This window comes from Sarcophilus harrisii, chromosome 1 (genome assembly GCF_902635505.1).
Source record: "Sarcophilus harrisii chromosome 1, mSarHar1.11, whole genome shotgun sequence".
In the NCBI taxonomy this organism is placed as follows: domain Eukaryota; kingdom Metazoa; phylum Chordata; class Mammalia; order Dasyuromorphia; family Dasyuridae; genus Sarcophilus; species Sarcophilus harrisii.
In genome coordinates, this window is record NC_045426.1 from 7,919,870 (window position 1) to 7,938,846 (window position 18,977).

Below are 18,977 nucleotides of genomic sequence, written 5' to 3' on the forward strand. Positions count from 1 at the left end.
GAGTTAATGATGGCCTGCTGAGGAAACTGCCTCTAGCAGGACAGATCATTATTAGGTGGGCAACTTGTGATATTGTCTTCTAGCAGGAAATGGGGCTCTTGGAGGTCTGGGCCAGAGGAGACTGATCTTCCTGACTGAGGCTCTGTTTTTAGCCATTTTACTAGAATGTCCCTCAAAGACACAGGTCATGAGAAATCCACAAAACCCACGTGTCATACAACCCATCTCTCACTTGACCCACCCTAAGCCTTGGAGTATTTTCTCTCACTGTGCTGGCACGGCCTTTTTTCCCCCTAAGTTCAAGGGTGTCAGGAATGCACTTCTGCCATTTAGCAGCCTCTTCCCTTCCCCAGCTCCTGTCAAAACTTGGTTCAAGAGTTGCATCCTCTGTGCTTCCTTCCCTGAATCCCCAGAATCAGAGGCTCTTCCTTCCCCCAGGTCATGTGGCATTTCCTCAGCATTTTGCTTTTATGTTGTCCACCCTCATCTTCCACTATTTCCAGCAGACTGTAAGCCCCCTGAGAGCAGAGGCGGTTTTATTTTTATCAGGACCCAGGACAGTGCCTGGCCTCTAATAGGTTTTTTAACGTTTGCTGGTAGTTCAGATTGGATCAAGAGAAACTGCCGTGCCGCTCCATTAATTATAAATGTGTGTCTTTGTGTATTTGTGTGTGTGTGTGTTTTACTCTCTCAAAGCTGGTGACCTTCCATGTGCGATGGAAGCGCTCACTCTCTATGTTCCTATTTCTGTGGCCAGTTGTTTCTTGTGTGAATTTGATTCCTCCCATGTTTTAAAATGCTTATTTTATATATGCATATAAACAGAAATATGCTTAATAAATGCTTATTGACTGAATAACCAATGATTATTCAGTCAATAAGCACTTATTAAGTATATTTCCATTGGATGCTATTTATTATATATTTACATTTATGTATATATTTTAAAAGAATAGCAAGTTATACATAACAGATTTGCAATTTTCATGTGCAATCTTTTTTATTATTATACAATGTTATGGAAATACTTGTTCATTCCATAAATAAAAAAAATAAATAAAATAAACTCAGAATGGATTTCTGTTGATTCCTCCTCTGGTGAGCTTTGTCTGGTCCTTCTAAGCCAAAGCAGCATCTGGTAGCAACTCCTTAGGAAAGGGGCTGCCTTACTGTTTTTCAGATCATTTACTTTCTCACTTGTGAAATGGGTCATGAGGTCCTGCCAGCTTTGTAGTGTTGCACGGAACCTTAAAAGAGACAAAGTGGTGCAGTAAATGACTGTGCCAGTGTGAAAGCGTTCTTGGTGGCCTGTCTGGGGATGTGAGGAGAGACAGGGCGTCTGTGGCTACCAAGGATCTTATCTCTGAAATCAAAGACCTTTTCACAGTCTGGAGGTGAATCTGTACACTGAGATCTTGGGTTTTCCGATCATTTGTTCCTATTGGCTTAGAGCTGTAGATTCAATTTAATTCAGAAAGCATTGATTAAGAGCAGTCATAGTGTCAGGGACTCGGTTAAGTGTTGGGATGTGAGTCCCCAAAGGAAACAGTCCTTGCCCTCAAGGAGCTTTCACTCATTTAATTGGAAGGCTGTTCAGATAAAGAAATCTAAGATGGAGTAAGAAGGGAAGGAGCACTCACTGTGGGGTGCAGCCCTAGCAGGGCTCTGTCCCCAGGAGAGGCAGCGTCTGGCCCAGGAAGTGGGCTTGGGTAGGCACGTCACAAGGACCCAGTTTTCTCTTCCTTCAAACCCTCAGCTGCCATGTTTCCTCCCTCCTTTTTTTACCTTGTTGTAGGCTGCCGAGTGGCCTCTCCCATCACGGGTTCTAGTATGAACAGACAGACATGGTGGCATGTGGGCATCTGGCTCCCTTCCCATCTGCCCTCCAGGCTGTGGGCTAGGCTCCTTCAAGTCACTCACAGCACTGAGATGATGGTTTGTCCCTGTCCTTCACAGGAGGAAGAAAGCGAAGAGGAGCCCAAGCTCAGGTACGAGCGGCTCTCCAATGGGGTGACGGAGATTCTGCAGAAGGACGCCGCCAGCTGCCTGACAGTGCACGAGAAGGTATGGACGCTCCGGAGCTGTAGGGGTTCTAAGGCTGTGGGGGCTCCGAGGCTCTGGGGGCTCTGGGACCGAGGAGACTCTGGGGCCATGGGTGCTCCAGAGTCAAGGGGGCTCCAGAACAAAGAGTGCTCTGGGACCATGGGCACTCCAGGGCCAAGTGGGCTTTGGGAGCACAGGCACTTCAGGGCCAAAGAGGCTCTGGGGACCACAGGTACTCTAGGATCATGGGTGCTCTGGGGCTATGGGCACTCAGGGCTGAGGGGGCTCCGATACCATGGACCCTCCAGGGTTGCAGGTGCCTTGTTCAGGGCCCCCCACACCTCCTTTTCTGTTGTCCCCAGCAGGCTATAAGCCCTTTGAGAGCAGAGGCAGTTGTATTTTGTTAGGCATGGTCCCAGAAAGTAGAGAAGGAGCTGGCCCTGAGTGGGGACGCTACTAAGATAGACTTTGCTCTCCACAGGGGGTCAGATAAACACAGACAGATTGTCAGGTGCTGTGCTAAGCAAGTAGTTTCTCATTTGTCCTTCACATGTTGTTATTTCTCTTTTACAACTGAGGAAACTGAGGCTGAGAGATGACTTTTTTAGGGTCTTGTGGCTGGTAAGCCTCTGGGGCTGGATTGGAACTCGGGTCCCTCTGATTCCAGGCTGTTCCATCCATCGGGCTGCCTCTATGTAGTGTCAAGTAATGAGATCCAAGAGGTACCATTAAGGGACACTCATTCCTCAGTGAGCAGCTCTGTCCCAGTTCCCCTCCCAGGCTCCCTTCCTCCTGCTCTGGCTCTGGGAACCCTTCATGGTTCCTGTGGATTCAGGGCCCACTTTTCTGCACTGACCAAGAGGTGGGCTCCTGTTCTGGATCTCAGCCCCACCGATCCCTTGAGCTCTAGACCCCTCCCTTTACCTGTGCCCTGGGCATCTCCATTCCTGGAAGCCGTGATGGCGCTCCCTGCAGGATGTGGCCATGCACCAGCTTCCCGTGTGGCTGTGTGGGACAGTGGCCAACCCTGCTGTCGGGCCAGAGGACCAGGGAATAGATCCTGCTGCTGTCTCTGCTTAGGGGATTCTGGACAAGTCACCCCACCTTTTGTTTATTTGTCAACTAGGGAAGTTGGACGAGATGGCCCCTCCGGGACTTTGGAGACCTTCCCCATCTCCCCATCTGCCCCTTCTCCTTTCTCTGTTAACAGTTTGGATTGCCCTCAAAGATTAAACAGAGATAAAAGCTATCATCACGGTGAAATCATTAAGCATTTTAAGAAGGGAGAGAAGATTGAAGTGAAGGAAGTTACTTTTTGAGTTTTGTTGATCATTTTAATTATTACACTTTAACTTTTGCCTTTTAACTCAATTGAATCCCTTCAAGTGATACATGCAAGCAGGATAGTTTCTAAAATAATGGTTGCACGTGTACACTAGGAGGCGGGAGAAAATTGGGCGTGCAGTTTTACAGCTGTGTGTGCACTGCTCTCACTATTCCATTTTGCACAAGAAGGCCCATCTTTTTTATTTGTTGTGGAGAAGAAAAATAAAATCAAATGAAAATCTCAAGGGATGAAAGAGTTTGACATTCATCAACAACTTTTAGATAGGTATTTCTCGAGGTACCATTATTCACTTTTGTAAAGTTCTATTGAGTGCAGGACTCTGACTGTTATTCATCTCAAACTTAGGAAAATGATATATCTTAATCCAAATGTTCAGATAATGCTCAAACAAAAGAAATGCCTCATCAAAAGTTTTTATATTTTTCTTTTTCCTTTTGAATTCTAATACCAAAAACGAAGAGCATTTCCATATACACTGGGGGAACCTCCCCACCCCCAAATAAAGAGAGGATTGTATATAAAAGTTAATCCCTGTCATATACCACTTTTTTTCCAGTATGTGATTCTACGTTGCTATAAAAACTATTCTGCTTATCTTTTCTTCTTTACATTTCTTTTTTTGTGTATTTTTTATAAATGTCTTTTTTGAAGACAGAAGGAGACGCCACTAATACTAAACCTCTTTCTCCCAACCTTCCTATCTCATTAAAAATGAAGAGAAAGAAATTAAACAACTTCTTGTCACAAAGAACCATAGTAAAGAAAATTAATCTACATGGTAGCCATGTCCAGAAATGCTTCTCTCTTCCTCTTCTCTAAGTCCATCCCTTAATTACAGGTCCACCGGAGACATGAATGGTTATAGTTTTGATCAAAGTTCCTAGGTCTTTCAAAGTTGTTTTTATTTACAATATTGTTCTTGTATAAATTGTTCTTCTGCTGACTTAATTCCTGTTCATACCACAAGAATACATGTACTCAGGATTCTCTGAAATCATCTCTTTCATCATTTCTGACAGTGCAGTAGTATTCTATTACCTTTGTACATCACAGTTTGTTCAGCCATTCCTCAATTGATGGACACGCCCTAGATTCCAGGTCTTTGCTTTTCTGTTTTTCCTTTTAATCCTTTTTCAGGATCAAGAAGTTTATTTTGTGTGCAGCTATTCCCTCTTCATTTTTATCTTTCTTTACAATCCTCACTTCCCAATACTTGCTTATTTTCTTGTTGGACTTTTTAAATTAATCTTTAAAAATCAATCAATGACAGTCCATCTTAACCCTTGCTTTCCCCTCATCAATTTAGTGGAGAGACCTAATTTAGAAAAAAAGAAAATTTAAAATGCCTGTTAAAAACATATCACACAAAACAGATTTTTACATTAGCTTTGTCTTAAAAAATAGGTCTCATTTTTTATTTGAATCTTCCCTATTAGAATATAAATAGCATGTTTATATGGAATCTTGGTTGATTATTGTGCTGATCAGAGTTTCCAAGCCTTTCACAATTGTTTTTACAGTTTTATTGCCACTGAATAAACTTCTGATTTTGTTCACCTCACTCAGAACAGGTGTACATCTTCTTAGGTTTTTCTCAAATGATCCCCTTCATCATTTTTTACAATATAAGAGTATTCCATCACATTTATATACCATAATTTATTCTTCCATTCCCCAATTAGTGGGTATTTTGCGAATTTTCAATTCTTTACCACTACAAAAAAAGACCTGTTATCTGTCTGTTCGTATGTCCTCAGTTAAAGTTTGTTTTGCTTAGAATGAATCCACTCTTTAATATATCTTCCCTTTTATTCTCTCCTCTCCCTTTTCTTATTTCTCAGTTTTCCCTTTTGAGTGAAATATATTTTTTTCCCAACCTTGTATGTATGTTATTTTTCACTCCTTTCACTCCATTTTCAGATGACAGTGAAATTCAAATATCTCTTGGTCCTCTTATGACCCTTCTCCTTGACTTTTCCTTGTGTGTTCCAATAATGAGAGAAAAAATTTTCCATCCTTCCTTTCTTCCCTTTGTAACCCAAGGTATTTTTCTTACCTTCCCTTTAAATCCTTTCAAGTTCATCCAAAGATAATAACTCTCAAGCTCTATGTCTAATTAGACAACCTTTGTTATTCCTGATGATGATGATGATGATGATGATGTTAATGTTTTGAGGGGAAACATTTATCATTTTCCCATATTAGAATGTAAACTATTTGTTGAATCCTGATTTATGATTCATCTATATTTACTTTTTAATATTTTTATTGTCATGTTTGTACTTCAGTTTTTCATCAGGAATTCCTGAAAGTCTTCTATTTTATTCAAAGTCTGCTTTTTCCTTTTTAGGATTATACTCAGTTTTTCTGAATAAATTATTTGTGTTATAACCTAATATTCTTTGCCTTCTGAAATGGCATATTCCAAGCTTTCCAATCCTTGATTTATTTATTTTTATCTTTTCCCCACTCCTTTATAATTGGTTGCCAAATCATTTATCATCCTCACTGAGCTCCCGGAACTTGAATTCTTTCTTTCTTTCTTTCTTTCTGGTTGTTTGAATGTTTGATTTATTTTGGATATGGAAGCCCTGGATTTGGGGTATAATTTTTGGAAGTTTTTCTTTTTTTTTTTTTTTTTTTTTGAAGTTTCAGGGGATGAGCAGTGGATTCTTTCCATTTTCCATTTTACTCTCTCAGCTGAGTTAGTAGTTTTCTAATGATGATTTCTTAAAATATGTTATCTCGGCTCATTATTTCATTATGACTTTTATGTAGTCTAATGATTCTTAAATTATCTCCCCTGGATGTATTTTCCAGGGCTGTTGTTTTTACAATTAAATACATTACAGCTTCTATTTATTCAATCTTTTTATTTTTATTTTTTTTTGGACTTGAGTTAATGATTCCTATTTTCTAATGTAGTTATTGTCTTCTGTCTGGGTATTATACTATTCAGAGAGTTTTTTCTTGAATAGAGTTTTGTATTTCTTGTTCTAAGCTGTTCCTTTTCTAATTTGTTTGTTTTTTCCTATTGCTCATTTATTTTCCTATTTTTTCCTCTATTACTATCATTTCATTTATGGAAACATTTTTTAGATTCTTTAATAAAAAAAACAACTTTTGCTTCATCTGTTTTGGGAGTTCTAGACGAACATATGTCTGAACCTTGGTTTTCTTCAAGGTTTTGTAGATATTTAAAGTCATTCTTTTTTGAGTTTGTCTTGAACATTTTTTAATAGCTTTTTATTTTCAAAATATTTGCTAAGGTGGTTTTCAACCTTCACCCTTGCAAAACCTTCTGTTCAAAATGTTTCTCCCTCCCCTCGTTCCACCCTTCTCCCCTAGACAGCAAGCAGTCCAGTATATGTTAAACACGGCCTGGCTTTTTATGGTGGGGCTCATTTTGGTTTGCTTGTTGGTTCATTCTTACTTCTGAGATCAGACTTTGTGTTTGGGGTGGGGTCGATATCTGAGCTGGTGCTTTGGGGGGGTTGCTGAATGTTGTAATCAATGGGAGCCCACCAGCTGCCGGCCTTCCCAAAGTGATCCAATTTCTGCCCTGGTGGCTGAGCTCTCCTCATTTCTGCCCTGGGTTTGGGTTCAAGTCCCCTGCTCATGAGCTTGGTTGAGTAGACTGTTGAGTAGACAGTTCAGTGACCGTCAAGCCGGGGGAAAGCTCTGCTGATTCAGATGGACACAGCTGCAATTCTTTGGCTAGGATTCCTGTCAGGCTTGAACTGAGACCTGATCCTTCTGGATTCTAAGTTGGAGAGACGCTATATCTTTGGAACTTTCTCCTTTCTTGGTACCCAGCGCAGGGTCCCTGACTGTGCCTCACCTTCTGGGTCAGTCAGCCCTGGCTTCGACCTGGAACTGAATGGTGAGCTGGCAGCCAGTGCTGTGCCCCACTCCAGGGTAAGCCCCTCCCGGAGGGACCTCCTTTGGTGCTGGGTCCCAGCCTCTTTGTACACTTGAATACCCCAAAAGACCTTTTCTGGCCATTCACCTGTCTACCTATATCGACCTAAGCCAGAGAAGTGACTCACTGTGATTTTTGTCTTGGATTTCCTGATCAGGATTTTGGTCTGGAGTGTTTGCAAGATCAGGGTTTCTTAAATTTTTCCACTTGTGACCCCTTTTCTCCTGAGAAATTTTTACATGACCCCTGGATATGTAGATTTATGAAATAAATGTACAAATCATACAAATACATACAAATAAATTATAATTTAATTGCCCTTACCTTCAGTTACGCATTCCCATATGGGGTCACAACCCCGGATTTAAGAGAACTTCCTAGTTAACTTGTCCTTTACATGCATAGTACAATATTTCTGATTGGAGCCCTTTGGAATCAAAAAGGGCTTAGTAGTTTTCATTTTTTATTTATAATTCAAATTAAAAAATATATTTTGGAAATTAAGGAAGAACTTATTTTTGTAGAAAATAACTTTAAAATTTTCAGTTGGTAGGAGGCCCACAAAACAGTAGAAATACAAAAATCATCAGTAAGCTGAAATGTGGGAGGATAATGTAACAAAGCTTTTTATGTACCTAAGTTTTTGATTTTTTTTTAAAGAAATATGAGAAATGTTTGTAGGGCACATCTGTATTTTTCTATAGTTAGAGCACAGTGGTGTTTGAGAAATCGGCTTTTTTCCCCATGGGGGAGTGGAAATGAAGGTGGGGTTTAGTTTAGACTGTTAGGATAGACTGCCAGTTGCCCAAATAGACCCTCTCAAAGTAGCCTTGTGAAATCTTGCCAACGGTTAAGCTGAGTATCATCGTAGTCTGATGCTCCTAATTCTGGTGAGCTAGTTGGGTTTTGTAGCGACCATCCCGATCTGCTTTAGATCTTTAGGCTCCTGCCCCGCCAGAATGCTCTCCCCGTTGGCCCCAAGTGCTAAGGCATCATATTTTCACCAGGCTTGCTGTCTGCCCTGGATGACTAATCGTCATGACACCTGGTGCATTCAAGCAGGCCTTGTGCACTGGAATAGTCATACCTAGTTATGTCTGCACACCTGATGTTTTATTAACCAGTATTGATTTTTATACCCGGGGGACTTTTTTTCTTCCTGAAAAAAGGCAACCTTGCAGGAGTGAAAGGCATTGCAGGGGATGAATTTCTAATGAACCCCTTCTTTTCCTTTTTTTTTTTTTTTTGACTCCTCTTTAGTGGAGCTTCATATTTTAAGTGTCCAAGCTGAAATTTCATTTTAAGCAATTCCATTTTGATAAATCCTTTTAAACCTTGACTTTCTGTAAGGTTATTTTTTAAAGATTGTACTGCTTGACTGACATGCTTAGCAGTGCCTGTAAATTTGAGCATTTCATTATAGGTTGCAATGAAGCATGCTTACATGCAGTGAAATACTGAGAATTTAGGGGCTGAGACCACTGGAAGAATGCTGAGGAAAATAAAAGGCGTCGAGTTCTCTGGGGTAGCCGAGTCATCCCGAAGTTTCTTCTGGTTGACTTAGGGTTAGTTCGCGGAGGTCAAGTCCCCATGGTATGCTTGCCTCTCATTGCCTTCCCTGTACACGCCAAATGGATGTTCTCTTCAACAGTAATTTTGTGATGCACAAAGACCTTGCTTTGTAAGGAGAAAATGGAGATATACCCAGAGCATTTGCGACTGACTTTCTGAGCTGTGCTCTAATGACAACTGACTAAAAATCTATCTGTGATCCTTTATATCTTCAGATTTTGGGGGAGGGGGGGAATGAAAGGAGAGGGGCCCCGTTGGAAAATGATCCAAGCAAAGCTTTGTCTTTTTTCAGCTTTTTCTCAAGTGGCTGCCCAAACCTGGCGAGTAAATGCTTTGTAACGGGCCTGGTGATCATCCTTTTGTGTGATTGTTTTTGTGTGCGTTGGGCCCCACATCTCCCTTCACGCCGCATTTTTAATTTGCTGCCACAGACCATCAGGCATTGTGTGTAGACTGCAGACATCCCATTAGGTGTCAGTAGATGAGGGTCCTCATGACTCATTCTGACAGTCAGCTTGCACTATTGCAATAATAGGAGTTGCTGGCTCTGTTCTGTCATTTCAGGGAAGCTCAAACAACCCTCATCCAAAGGGTGCATTTGCTTGACACATTGCTAATCATTTACCCCTTAAGTAGCTTGACTTTCAGACTGGTTTGCTTAACGTGTGTTAATCCTGTGTTGATTAATTGACCTTTCTGTTCTTCTTACAGTTTTTGGCACTGGGCACACACTATGGCAAGGTTTATTTGCTTGACGTCCAAGGAAATATCACTCAAAAGTTTGACATTGTAAGTATACCATATGGATGGCCATTCACGTGCTAAACTTGAGATTATACATAAAATCACAATAAAGTTTTAAAATGTCAATATTTTACAAGTGTATTTTGAACTTCAGTCCTGATCACTTAAAGGAATGGATTTTAGCAACAATCTCTATGTGCTATGACTGCATGTCTACCTTTCTTACAGGAGACACAGAAATCTTATTTAAATGGAGTTTGCTGAAGAGAGAATTCCCTCTGTCCCAATTACCTTAAATAACTTTTCTATAGACACGTACAAACAGGGGCTGTTTACATTGAATCCCATTTAAATGCCTTAATGTAGTTATAGTCAACCATTTGACTTTAAATAGAGTTTGTTTTCGGTTGTCTCGTGGGTTTGCATGTGTGTAAGTGTTAATATACAAGCACATAGTGTCTGGATAAATAAAAGAAAAACATCTTGCATTTCTGCTAGCAAATAACAGTCCTAATTTACATACTTCGGGGGGATTCATAACATCCTAAAGGTACGAGCCCACTCATTAGCTGACTATTGTCGATTGTTAGTGCCGTACCCTATCGTCTCATCGAGATGCCAGATGTAATTGAAAATTGATTGATTACCTTGCTAGTTCAGTTTATCTACTCCATATATATAAAGCTAATATTTTATGTGAATGTTTGGAAGCTTGGACTCTTAGGGGATTGTATTGATTGAAGGAGAAGAACTGGGCCGGTATGATATTGTGGTTCATGAAATCATTTAGGCTGAATGAAATGCTGAACTCAGAGCTGTATTCTGCTATCTTAAGATGCATCTTAACAACATAAAAAACTTGCATGTGTACCTGAATGTGAGGGGGTATTTTGAAAGTTATTGGCTTGTGAAATAAGTACTTGTCCTGAGGGGAAGTCATTCTCGGTGGGAGTGCAGTGTCAGCACTTGGAGGGGACCCAGCTTATCACTTGGGCTGCGTGTTCTAAAGCTGACACTGGGGGTCGGATCCCTTTGATTTTGAGAAATCTAATTATTACATCCCAAATTGCATCATCATTTCTCCGTGTTTCAGGTTCTAGGACCTTTTTTTATAAAAGCCATTTTTGGCCATTGAACAGTCTCAGATTATGGGGAGAGAATTGTCATAAAACTCTTCCGGTGCCTAATGCTCCCTTTTCTGAGACTTTTTAGGTCTCAGCTTTGGGAAGAAGTGCATATTGGGCTTCTTACTAGGGTTGCTTATTTCTGACTCTGCTGGCCCAGGGAGTGCCTGGGAGAGGGCTGGGTCATGGAGAGAGTGCTTTCTGAGTGCCAGTAAATTACAGATAGAAAAGGCAAATAAAGGGACCATAATGTTGCTTGATGCAGAAGGTACATTCTATACCTGGAAATGCTTTCGTGTCCATTAACTCTTGGATTACTCCAATTAATTCTTTCATTATTAGGTTTGGTTTCCTTGGGAGAAAGCTCTGGAGGAAACCTTAGTTGCCTTGAAACACAGCTTCCCCACTGGTGGTTTGGGGTGTATGGGATGCTCAGGCAGGCGTAACGGCAGATCATCTTCTTTGTGACACTTTGTATTAATGGGCACGTATGACCTAGAGGAGTACTGATCCAGGCAGAGAGGACCAGGAAGGCATCAAGTTCAAGTCTGGCAGTCGAGTTAACTTAGACATGTGACCCTTGGCCTGAAGCTCCTCCTTGGTTACTCGATACATGTGGGTCACAGAGCTGGTTATGGCTCAGGTTGAATGGAGGCAGGGTCAGATGGAAAGAGCTAGACTTTTCCAGGAATCAGTCTAGAAAAGGAAGTAGAAGAACATATTGAGTAAGGAGAGAGAAGAGTTTGTCAATTCTGCTTCCTAATTGAGAAAGAGGATTCAGTCCATAAGACATAGAGAGTTTGGAAGAAGAGGCAAAGATAGTGAGAAGTGATAGGAGTCTTGAGTTGAGTCATTCATGTGGAGGATCAGTATATACAAAAATTTAATTAGTGGGAAATAAGTGGTTCTCTTTTCCGAATGTTCCTGATCATGCACTCAGTCCAGAAAAATGTTTTGAGCAAGCATTCCAATATGTGTATAGTTATTACTTGTAAAAATATTACATGTAATATAACAAATAGTCCAAATTAGAAACTAAAAAGGATAAAATAACAATGTAATGAAAAGTATTTTTAAATGATTTAAAAAACCTTTTAATGAGAGCAATTGCATATCTATATTTTATATATATATATATATATATATATATATATACTACTTCATACATATACATGTATATGTATATGATATCCTTCATTTAAAAAAAAAAACTGCTTCTTAGCACTGTGATAAAGCAGTTTGAAAGTCTGGCTGTAAGTTCAGTTTATTTTTAATGTTTTTAAACCAATACAGTTTATATGATTTTATATCAACTCTATATCCCAGCTTCTCTCAGTACACCATCCCCCCATCAAATACCAAAAAAGTTCAACAAAACTAGCCAGTGAGAAGGCAGAAGCAAGATGGGGGAATAGCAGAAAGAAGTACAATCCAGGTCCTCCATTACAGCCGTTCCATGAAGGTCCAGACCAAGTTGCCCTTGGAAAGTTCAAGAAAACATCCCAGGGAGTCATTTCCAGCTCTGTTCAGCATAAGGAGACAGAGAGGTCGGTGCACACTTGGGATGGAGCCTGGCCAGGGTGTGGCTTGTGGGTTGCCATGGAAACTGCAAGAGGATTGAGGCTGTGCACTAAGGCAAGAAGCAGCCCCAGGCCTAGATTGGTGGACTCCGGCTTCTTGTGAGATGCAAGGTGGGGAGAGAGAATCACAGACAGCAGCTTTTAAGGAATCGTCAAAGGAGATTGCCCAGATCTCCTAGAACAGAAAGCAAAATGGAAATGGAAAGTGTCCAGTGATCACCTCCTGAAAAAAATTCTCAGGAATATTTATAACTAAAATCCAGTTTCCTTGCTGAAAAAAAAAAAAAAAAACTGCAACTAAGCAGAAAAAAGACTTCAAATACTGAAAAGCTACAGAGAGGCTCACCTGTGGTATGGCAGTTGCCATTGTAGATGGTCCAAGAGTTTGACTTAGCATATTCCAGAAGGCAGTCTTACAATCAAGAATTACTTACTAGAAAAGTTTGAGAATAATTACAAAAGGAAAAAATAAATTGATTTCTATTGAACAGAGGATTTCCAGGAATTCCTAGTGAAAAAAAAATAGTTAAGAAAAAGCTTTAAAGTGCAAATTCAGGAGTCAAGAGAACCATAGAAAAGTAATTATGAGCGAATTATGACAATAAGGGACATTTTAAATACAGATAAACCGTTTACATTGAAAGAAATAATGTATGTAACCCACAAGCCACACCCTGGCTATGCCCCATTATTTCTTTCAATGTATATAACCTCTCTGAGTTGTGTCAACATCAGGGATCAGACAGAGAGAGAGAGAACTCGTGCTTCTGTCCTGTTTTTGTATTCTTAAAAAAGAATGTAAAGGAAGAGGCCTGAGGGTGGGTGGGGGGAAGAAAGAGAAAGAAGGGGAGCATTATCTTATAGACATTAGTATACAATTAAAAGTCCTGTAAAATCTAGGAGAAATGGAGGCTGGACAAGTGAGTGACATTTGGACCTTATTCTTATCTAAAGGATAGGAAGGAAGAATACAATTGCAAAAAATCCATTTCACTCAGTAGGGAGAAAAAGAGGGAAATATGAGGAGACTTGTGGGGTGGGAGTTAAGGAAAATAAAACAGCTACTTATCTTGAGAGATTCATCTTAAGCATAATAAACTCTAAGGAAGGTGGATTCCAAAGAAAAGCTTTAAAGGAAAAAGGATAAAAACTTATTGGACTTTGCTTTTGGGAAAGAGAAGGGCAGAGGAAGCAGATTACACCAAATCTAGAGCACTGATAGTAAATTCACTTTTGTTCTCTCTACACAGTTTTATTTTTTACAAAGAGAGGGCAGGAAATAAAGAGAGGGAAATTATGATGTTCAAGAGAAAAACACCATTTACAATCATAACTGCAAATGGGAATGGGAGAAACTTACCATTAAAATGGAAGAGAGTAGCAGATTGGATGAGAAAGCAACATTCAACAATATTGTTTCTAAGAAATATATTTGAAACAGAAAGATTCACGCAGAGTTCAAATAAATGCCTAGAACAAAATCTGTTTTGCTTCAGCCAAATTTAAAAAAGCAGGAGTAACCATCATGATTTCACACAAAGCAACAGCCATATTAAACTTAATTATAGAGGTAAGTAAGGAAACAGGGTGGGTAGGTAGCACAGTGGATAAAGTGCTGGATCTGGAGTTAGGATATGGCATCTTTTGTGAGTTCAAATCCAGTCTCAGATACTGTGTTCCCTCGGTTTCATCATCTGTGAAATGACTGGAGAAGAATATGGCAAACTGTTTCATTACTTTGCCAAGAAAACCCCAAATGGAGTCAGGAAGAATCAGACATGATTCAGTAACAACAGCAGTAAGGACATTACATTTTGCTGAAACATACTGAAGATAATGAATTAATATTGATGTATAAAATGGCATTGCATCTAAATACTTAAAGGTAAAATTAAATGAATTGTAGAAATAGATAATAAAATTACAGTAATGAGAAGTCTCAATATACTTTTCTTAGACCTAACCCAAAGATAAAAAAGTGAAAGACCTAAATAGAATTTTTGAAAAATTAGATATGATAAACCTCTGGAGATTAATGAGTAGAAATGAGGATAACCTCTTTCTTAGCTCTTCCTGACATCTTCACAAAAATAGACCAAGTATTCTCATAAATAAATGCAGAAAAGCAGAAATGTTTATAGATCATAATGCAATAAAGTTTTATTCAATAAGAAATGTCAAAGAAATGATGAGTAGATTAAATAACTTAATCCTGTTAAACAGGGATCTAAGAACAAATATAGAAACATCAATTTCATTAAAGATAATGGTAACATGACAATGTGCCAAAAATTTTTGGATTCTGCCAGAATAATTTAGATACTTTTATCAATAAAAGAAAAAGTAAATTAATGAATTGGGCATGAAATTTTAAAACATACATAAAAACATACACACACACACACACACACACACACACATATAAACTTTAAAAATATGTGTAAAAATCAGTACATTAAGGCCTCTAATGCCAAACCAAAAATAAATCCAGGAATTTAACTTAAAATTAAAAGCAAAAGAAAATAAAAACAAAAACTAGTTTTTTTTTTTTAAGAAAATGCAAAATAGACAATTTCTTAGCTAATGGTTTTTGAAAATAAATTATCAGTATCAAAAATGATAAAAGGTAAATTCACAGTGAAGAAAAATAATTAGAACCTAATTTGCCCAATAATATGCAAATATGAAACTGCCAATCTAAATGAAATGAATGAGCAAAAAAACAAAAACATAGAACATTCAGACCAGAAATAAAAGACTTACTCCATCTTAGAAAAAGAAATTGAATAAGACAAATGAATGGCTAAGGGGACAAAAAGCTTAGAACCATAAAAATTTATAAGTGATTTCTACCAAACATTTATTTATTTTTATGAAATCTTTTCATTTACAAAACATATGCATGGGTAGTTTTTCAGCAATGATCCTTGCAAAATTTTCTGTTCCAAATTTTTCTCTCCCCCCCCCCACCCTTTCCCCTAGATGGCAGGTTGTCCAATACATGTTAAATATGTTAAATCCAATATCTATATATAGATATTTATATAGTTATCTTGCTGCACAAGAAAAATTGGGTAAAGAAGGAAAAAAAAACCGAGAAAGAAAAAAAATGCAAGCAAACATCAACAGAAAAAGTGAAGATGCTATTTTGTGGTTCACACTCACCTCCCACACACCTCTCTGGGTGTAGCTGGCTCCCTTCATCACTGAACAAGTGGAACTGGTTTGAATCATCTCATTGTTGAAGAAGGCCACGTCCATCAGAATTGATCATTGTATAGTCTTCTTGTTGCCATGTATAATGATCTGGTTCTGCTCATTTCAGTCGGCATCAGTTCATGTAAGTCTCTCCAGGCTTCTCTGAAATCATCCTGCTGGTCATTTCTTACAGAACAATAATATTCCATAACATTCATATACCATAACTTATTCAGCCTTTCTCCAGCTGATGGCCATCCACTCAGTTTTCAGTTTCTTGCCACAACACAAAGAGAGCTGCCACAAACATTTTTGCACATGTGGGTCCCTTTCCCTCCTTTAGGATCTCTTTGGGATTAAAGCCCGGTAGAAACACTGCTGGATCAAAGGGTATGCACAGTTTGATAACTTTTTGAGCATAGTTCCAAATTGCTCTCCAGAATAGTTGAATCCATTCACAATTCCACTAACAATGTATCAGTGTCCCAGTTTTCCCACATCCCTTACAACATTTGTCATTCTCTTTTCCTGTCATTTTAGCCAATCTGAGAACTATGTAGTGGTATCTCAGAGTTGTTTTAATTTCTATCAAACATTTAAAGAACTATTAATTCTAGTATTAAACTCTTCCTTCCAAAGTGATCCCAAGATACAGTTATGTTCTTGATATCTCAGCCATCAAAGGTCAAGACACAGAAAACCGTAGAACAATAAACTTAATGAATATCATGCAAAAATATGAACAACAACAACAACAAAAAAAAACATTAGGGAGAGTCTAAAGCAGCATCCTGCAGAAGCAGCAAGGGAAAGAACCTGAGCCTGGAGTCAGAAAGATTTGAGTTCAAAAATGGCCTCAGAAACTTACTGACTGTTTGGCCTTAGGCTAGTCACTTAATGTAATGGGCTGAAAACTGAGTTGATGCACTGAGGTCCGAGCACTTAATTGGACAATACTCTATTAGTATATGCTTGGAGAAAGAATGTCCCTGCCCACTCTCTGTGCAGGTTTGATCTGTTTGGCCTATAGAGAGATGGAGGCAGGATTTAGAGGGTGGAGTGAGAAAGCCAGAGTCACTCCTGGCCAGATTCCTGTTGTGATTCCTCTCCTTTCCTATCACCATTCTGTTCACCTCCACAAAGAATAAAGATCAAGGACTTTTGCTGATCCTGACTCCAGCTGATTCTAAAATATCCAGGGTCCTAACGCGATCATCCCAACTTAATGCTTTCTACCTCAGTTTCCTGTAAATGTAATTGTAATTGTAAATGTAAATGTAGTCGTAATAATAGCAGTAAGGGATTGGCATGAGTGTCAAAAGAGAATATTTGTAAAGTGCTTATGTTACTATAATATTTTCCCACTTATATGTTGATTAGCTATTTCTTAATTGATGGGCATTGACTTGGTTGTCCTTTCTTTGCTACCACAAAAAGTACTGCTATAAATATTTGGATGTATGTAGAAACTTTGTTTTTTGTCACTGACCTCTTCTACCCCTCCTTTTAGCATATAGCCAACAGTAGAATCTTTCTGGGTCAAGGAGTATGGGCATTTCAAACACTTCCTTTGGATAATTCCAAATTGCTTTCCAGAATGGTTGTAGCAGTTCATAGCCCCACAAACTTCCATGTGTTTTTCATCACTTTTCATTGTTGATTTCCCATCTTTTCCATCAATATCTGAATTTAATGACTTTAATGTCATATCTGAAAACAATAATAGCAAAAAAAAAAACCTGTTTGTTTTTCATACTTAGTGCTTCTCTTTTCGAGATTTCTAAATCTAAGTGGAAGAAAAGCATCATCGGCTAAACTTAAGCAAGAAATTTTGATATTTATTTTCCAGTCCTGTCCACCAGCTACGTGCACACAGTGTTTGTTGATTTTGATTAGTAATTCTCTATCATCACTAATGGGAGGAACATAGTCTGACCTCCAAAGATGTCAGACCCAGATTCAGAGGGCAGCTGTTCTAGTTGGGGGAAGCAGTGGGACAGAGCTCTATCTAGTAAGACACCTGGGCAGATGATGGATCACTTTTTAAGATTTGTTTTTCATTGATAATAGAACCAGAAAAAAATGGAGGCCAAAAGTATTTATTGACTTCATACAGGGCATTAGTTCCTGTTGTCATTTTATTGGATCTTCTATCGAGTCTGTGTGCTGTTTATTGAGTTAGGGGTTTCCCAGCTGGCAGAATGAGGGTTGAGAATCAGCTGATTTTGCCCCATACAATGTAGAAATGCTAGAGTTGTGAAGTTCACCATCCAGATCAATACAAGGAATAGATGATGTTGATGGTGTTTTTTATATGTTAAATGCTTTACAAATAATGTCTCATTTGATCCTCATTGCAACTGTGGAAGTTAGGTGCTGTTATCACCCCCATTTTGCTGTTAAGGAAACTGAGGCACAGAGGTTGGCTGTTTTGCTCAAGGTCAATTAAGCGTGTGAGGCCAAATTTGAATTTTTACTTTGAGGTCTCTCTTTCTTCAGTCCAGTGCTCTAGCCATATCATCTTGTAAGGTGACAGAATTATATTTTTCCCTTAAAGCAATCAATCCTTCTCTTTACATCTAAAAATGCCACTGGATTTTTCAATAAAAATCCGCTTGAGTGACAGTAATCTTGGAGCTTATGATATCATACCACTGAGATTAGATCTTCTGAGGTTGCTCCTGTAACTCTGCAGGCAGGTTGGAAGGAGGGATTAGAGGAGTGATCTAGTGTTTTATATCAGGACAGATCTGTTCTAAGTGAATAAAAAGAGTTAAAATACAATGGATTATTTTGAATCTTATTATCCTAATTTAGGTAGAATTATGAGAATAAGCAGTATAGATACAAATTAATTAAGATATTTTAGCCACATATGTTTGAATGTTCCCAGATGAAAATATTCATAACTTGAAGACACTTTAGACTTAATTTAGAAAGCTTTTATAAAATTATTTACTGCTTGACCCAAACTTAGTCAGTGAAAAAGTCAAAATAGGCTTAGTTTCAATAAGAAACCATCCAAGTTGCTGAGAAAATTGTCTTCATCAATAGAGATCAAACCATTTTTTCCCTAAATACTCCATTATAAACTTTGAGATGATCTCATATTCCTGGGAAAAACCAGCCTGGTTTTTAAATAAATAGAAGTTATTTCTTTCTCCTTGAACTTATAACTTATAATTATATAACTATGTAACTTCTAACTAAAATAATGTCACTTGAAAGCCCACTTTGACCAGTTGTCAAGTTAATTCCATGTTGGGGAATGTTGAAATAGCCTTGAGGTTGGTCTCATTCAGGTACCTGAGGAGCGACAGGAGAAGCAATTTGATTACTGGTCTTCCCGCAAGTGGAGCTTCAAGGTGGCCCCCATGGGGACCGTGTGTGGCAAAGCAGGGGCTAGTTGATAAATGCGGAGGGAATGGAAAGCAGCAAAAGAAAAG

General features: G+C 38.8%; 1 protein-coding gene across 3 annotated transcripts in view; it reads left to right on the plus strand.

Annotated features, from left to right (window-relative positions):
* Positions 1 to 18,977, plus strand: part of VPS41 (VPS41 subunit of HOPS complex) — a 153,439-nt gene that overhangs the window by 42,112 nt on the left and 92,350 nt on the right. For all 3 annotated transcript variants that reach the window (XM_031951910.1, XM_031951907.1, XM_031951898.1), the window contains 2 exons: positions 1,957 to 2,064; positions 9,597 to 9,674. In XM_031951910.1, the coding sequence (XP_031807770.1) occupies positions 1,957 to 2,064; positions 9,597 to 9,674 (186 nt within the window). The remainder of the gene's footprint in view (positions 1 to 1,956; positions 2,065 to 9,596; positions 9,675 to 18,977) is intronic.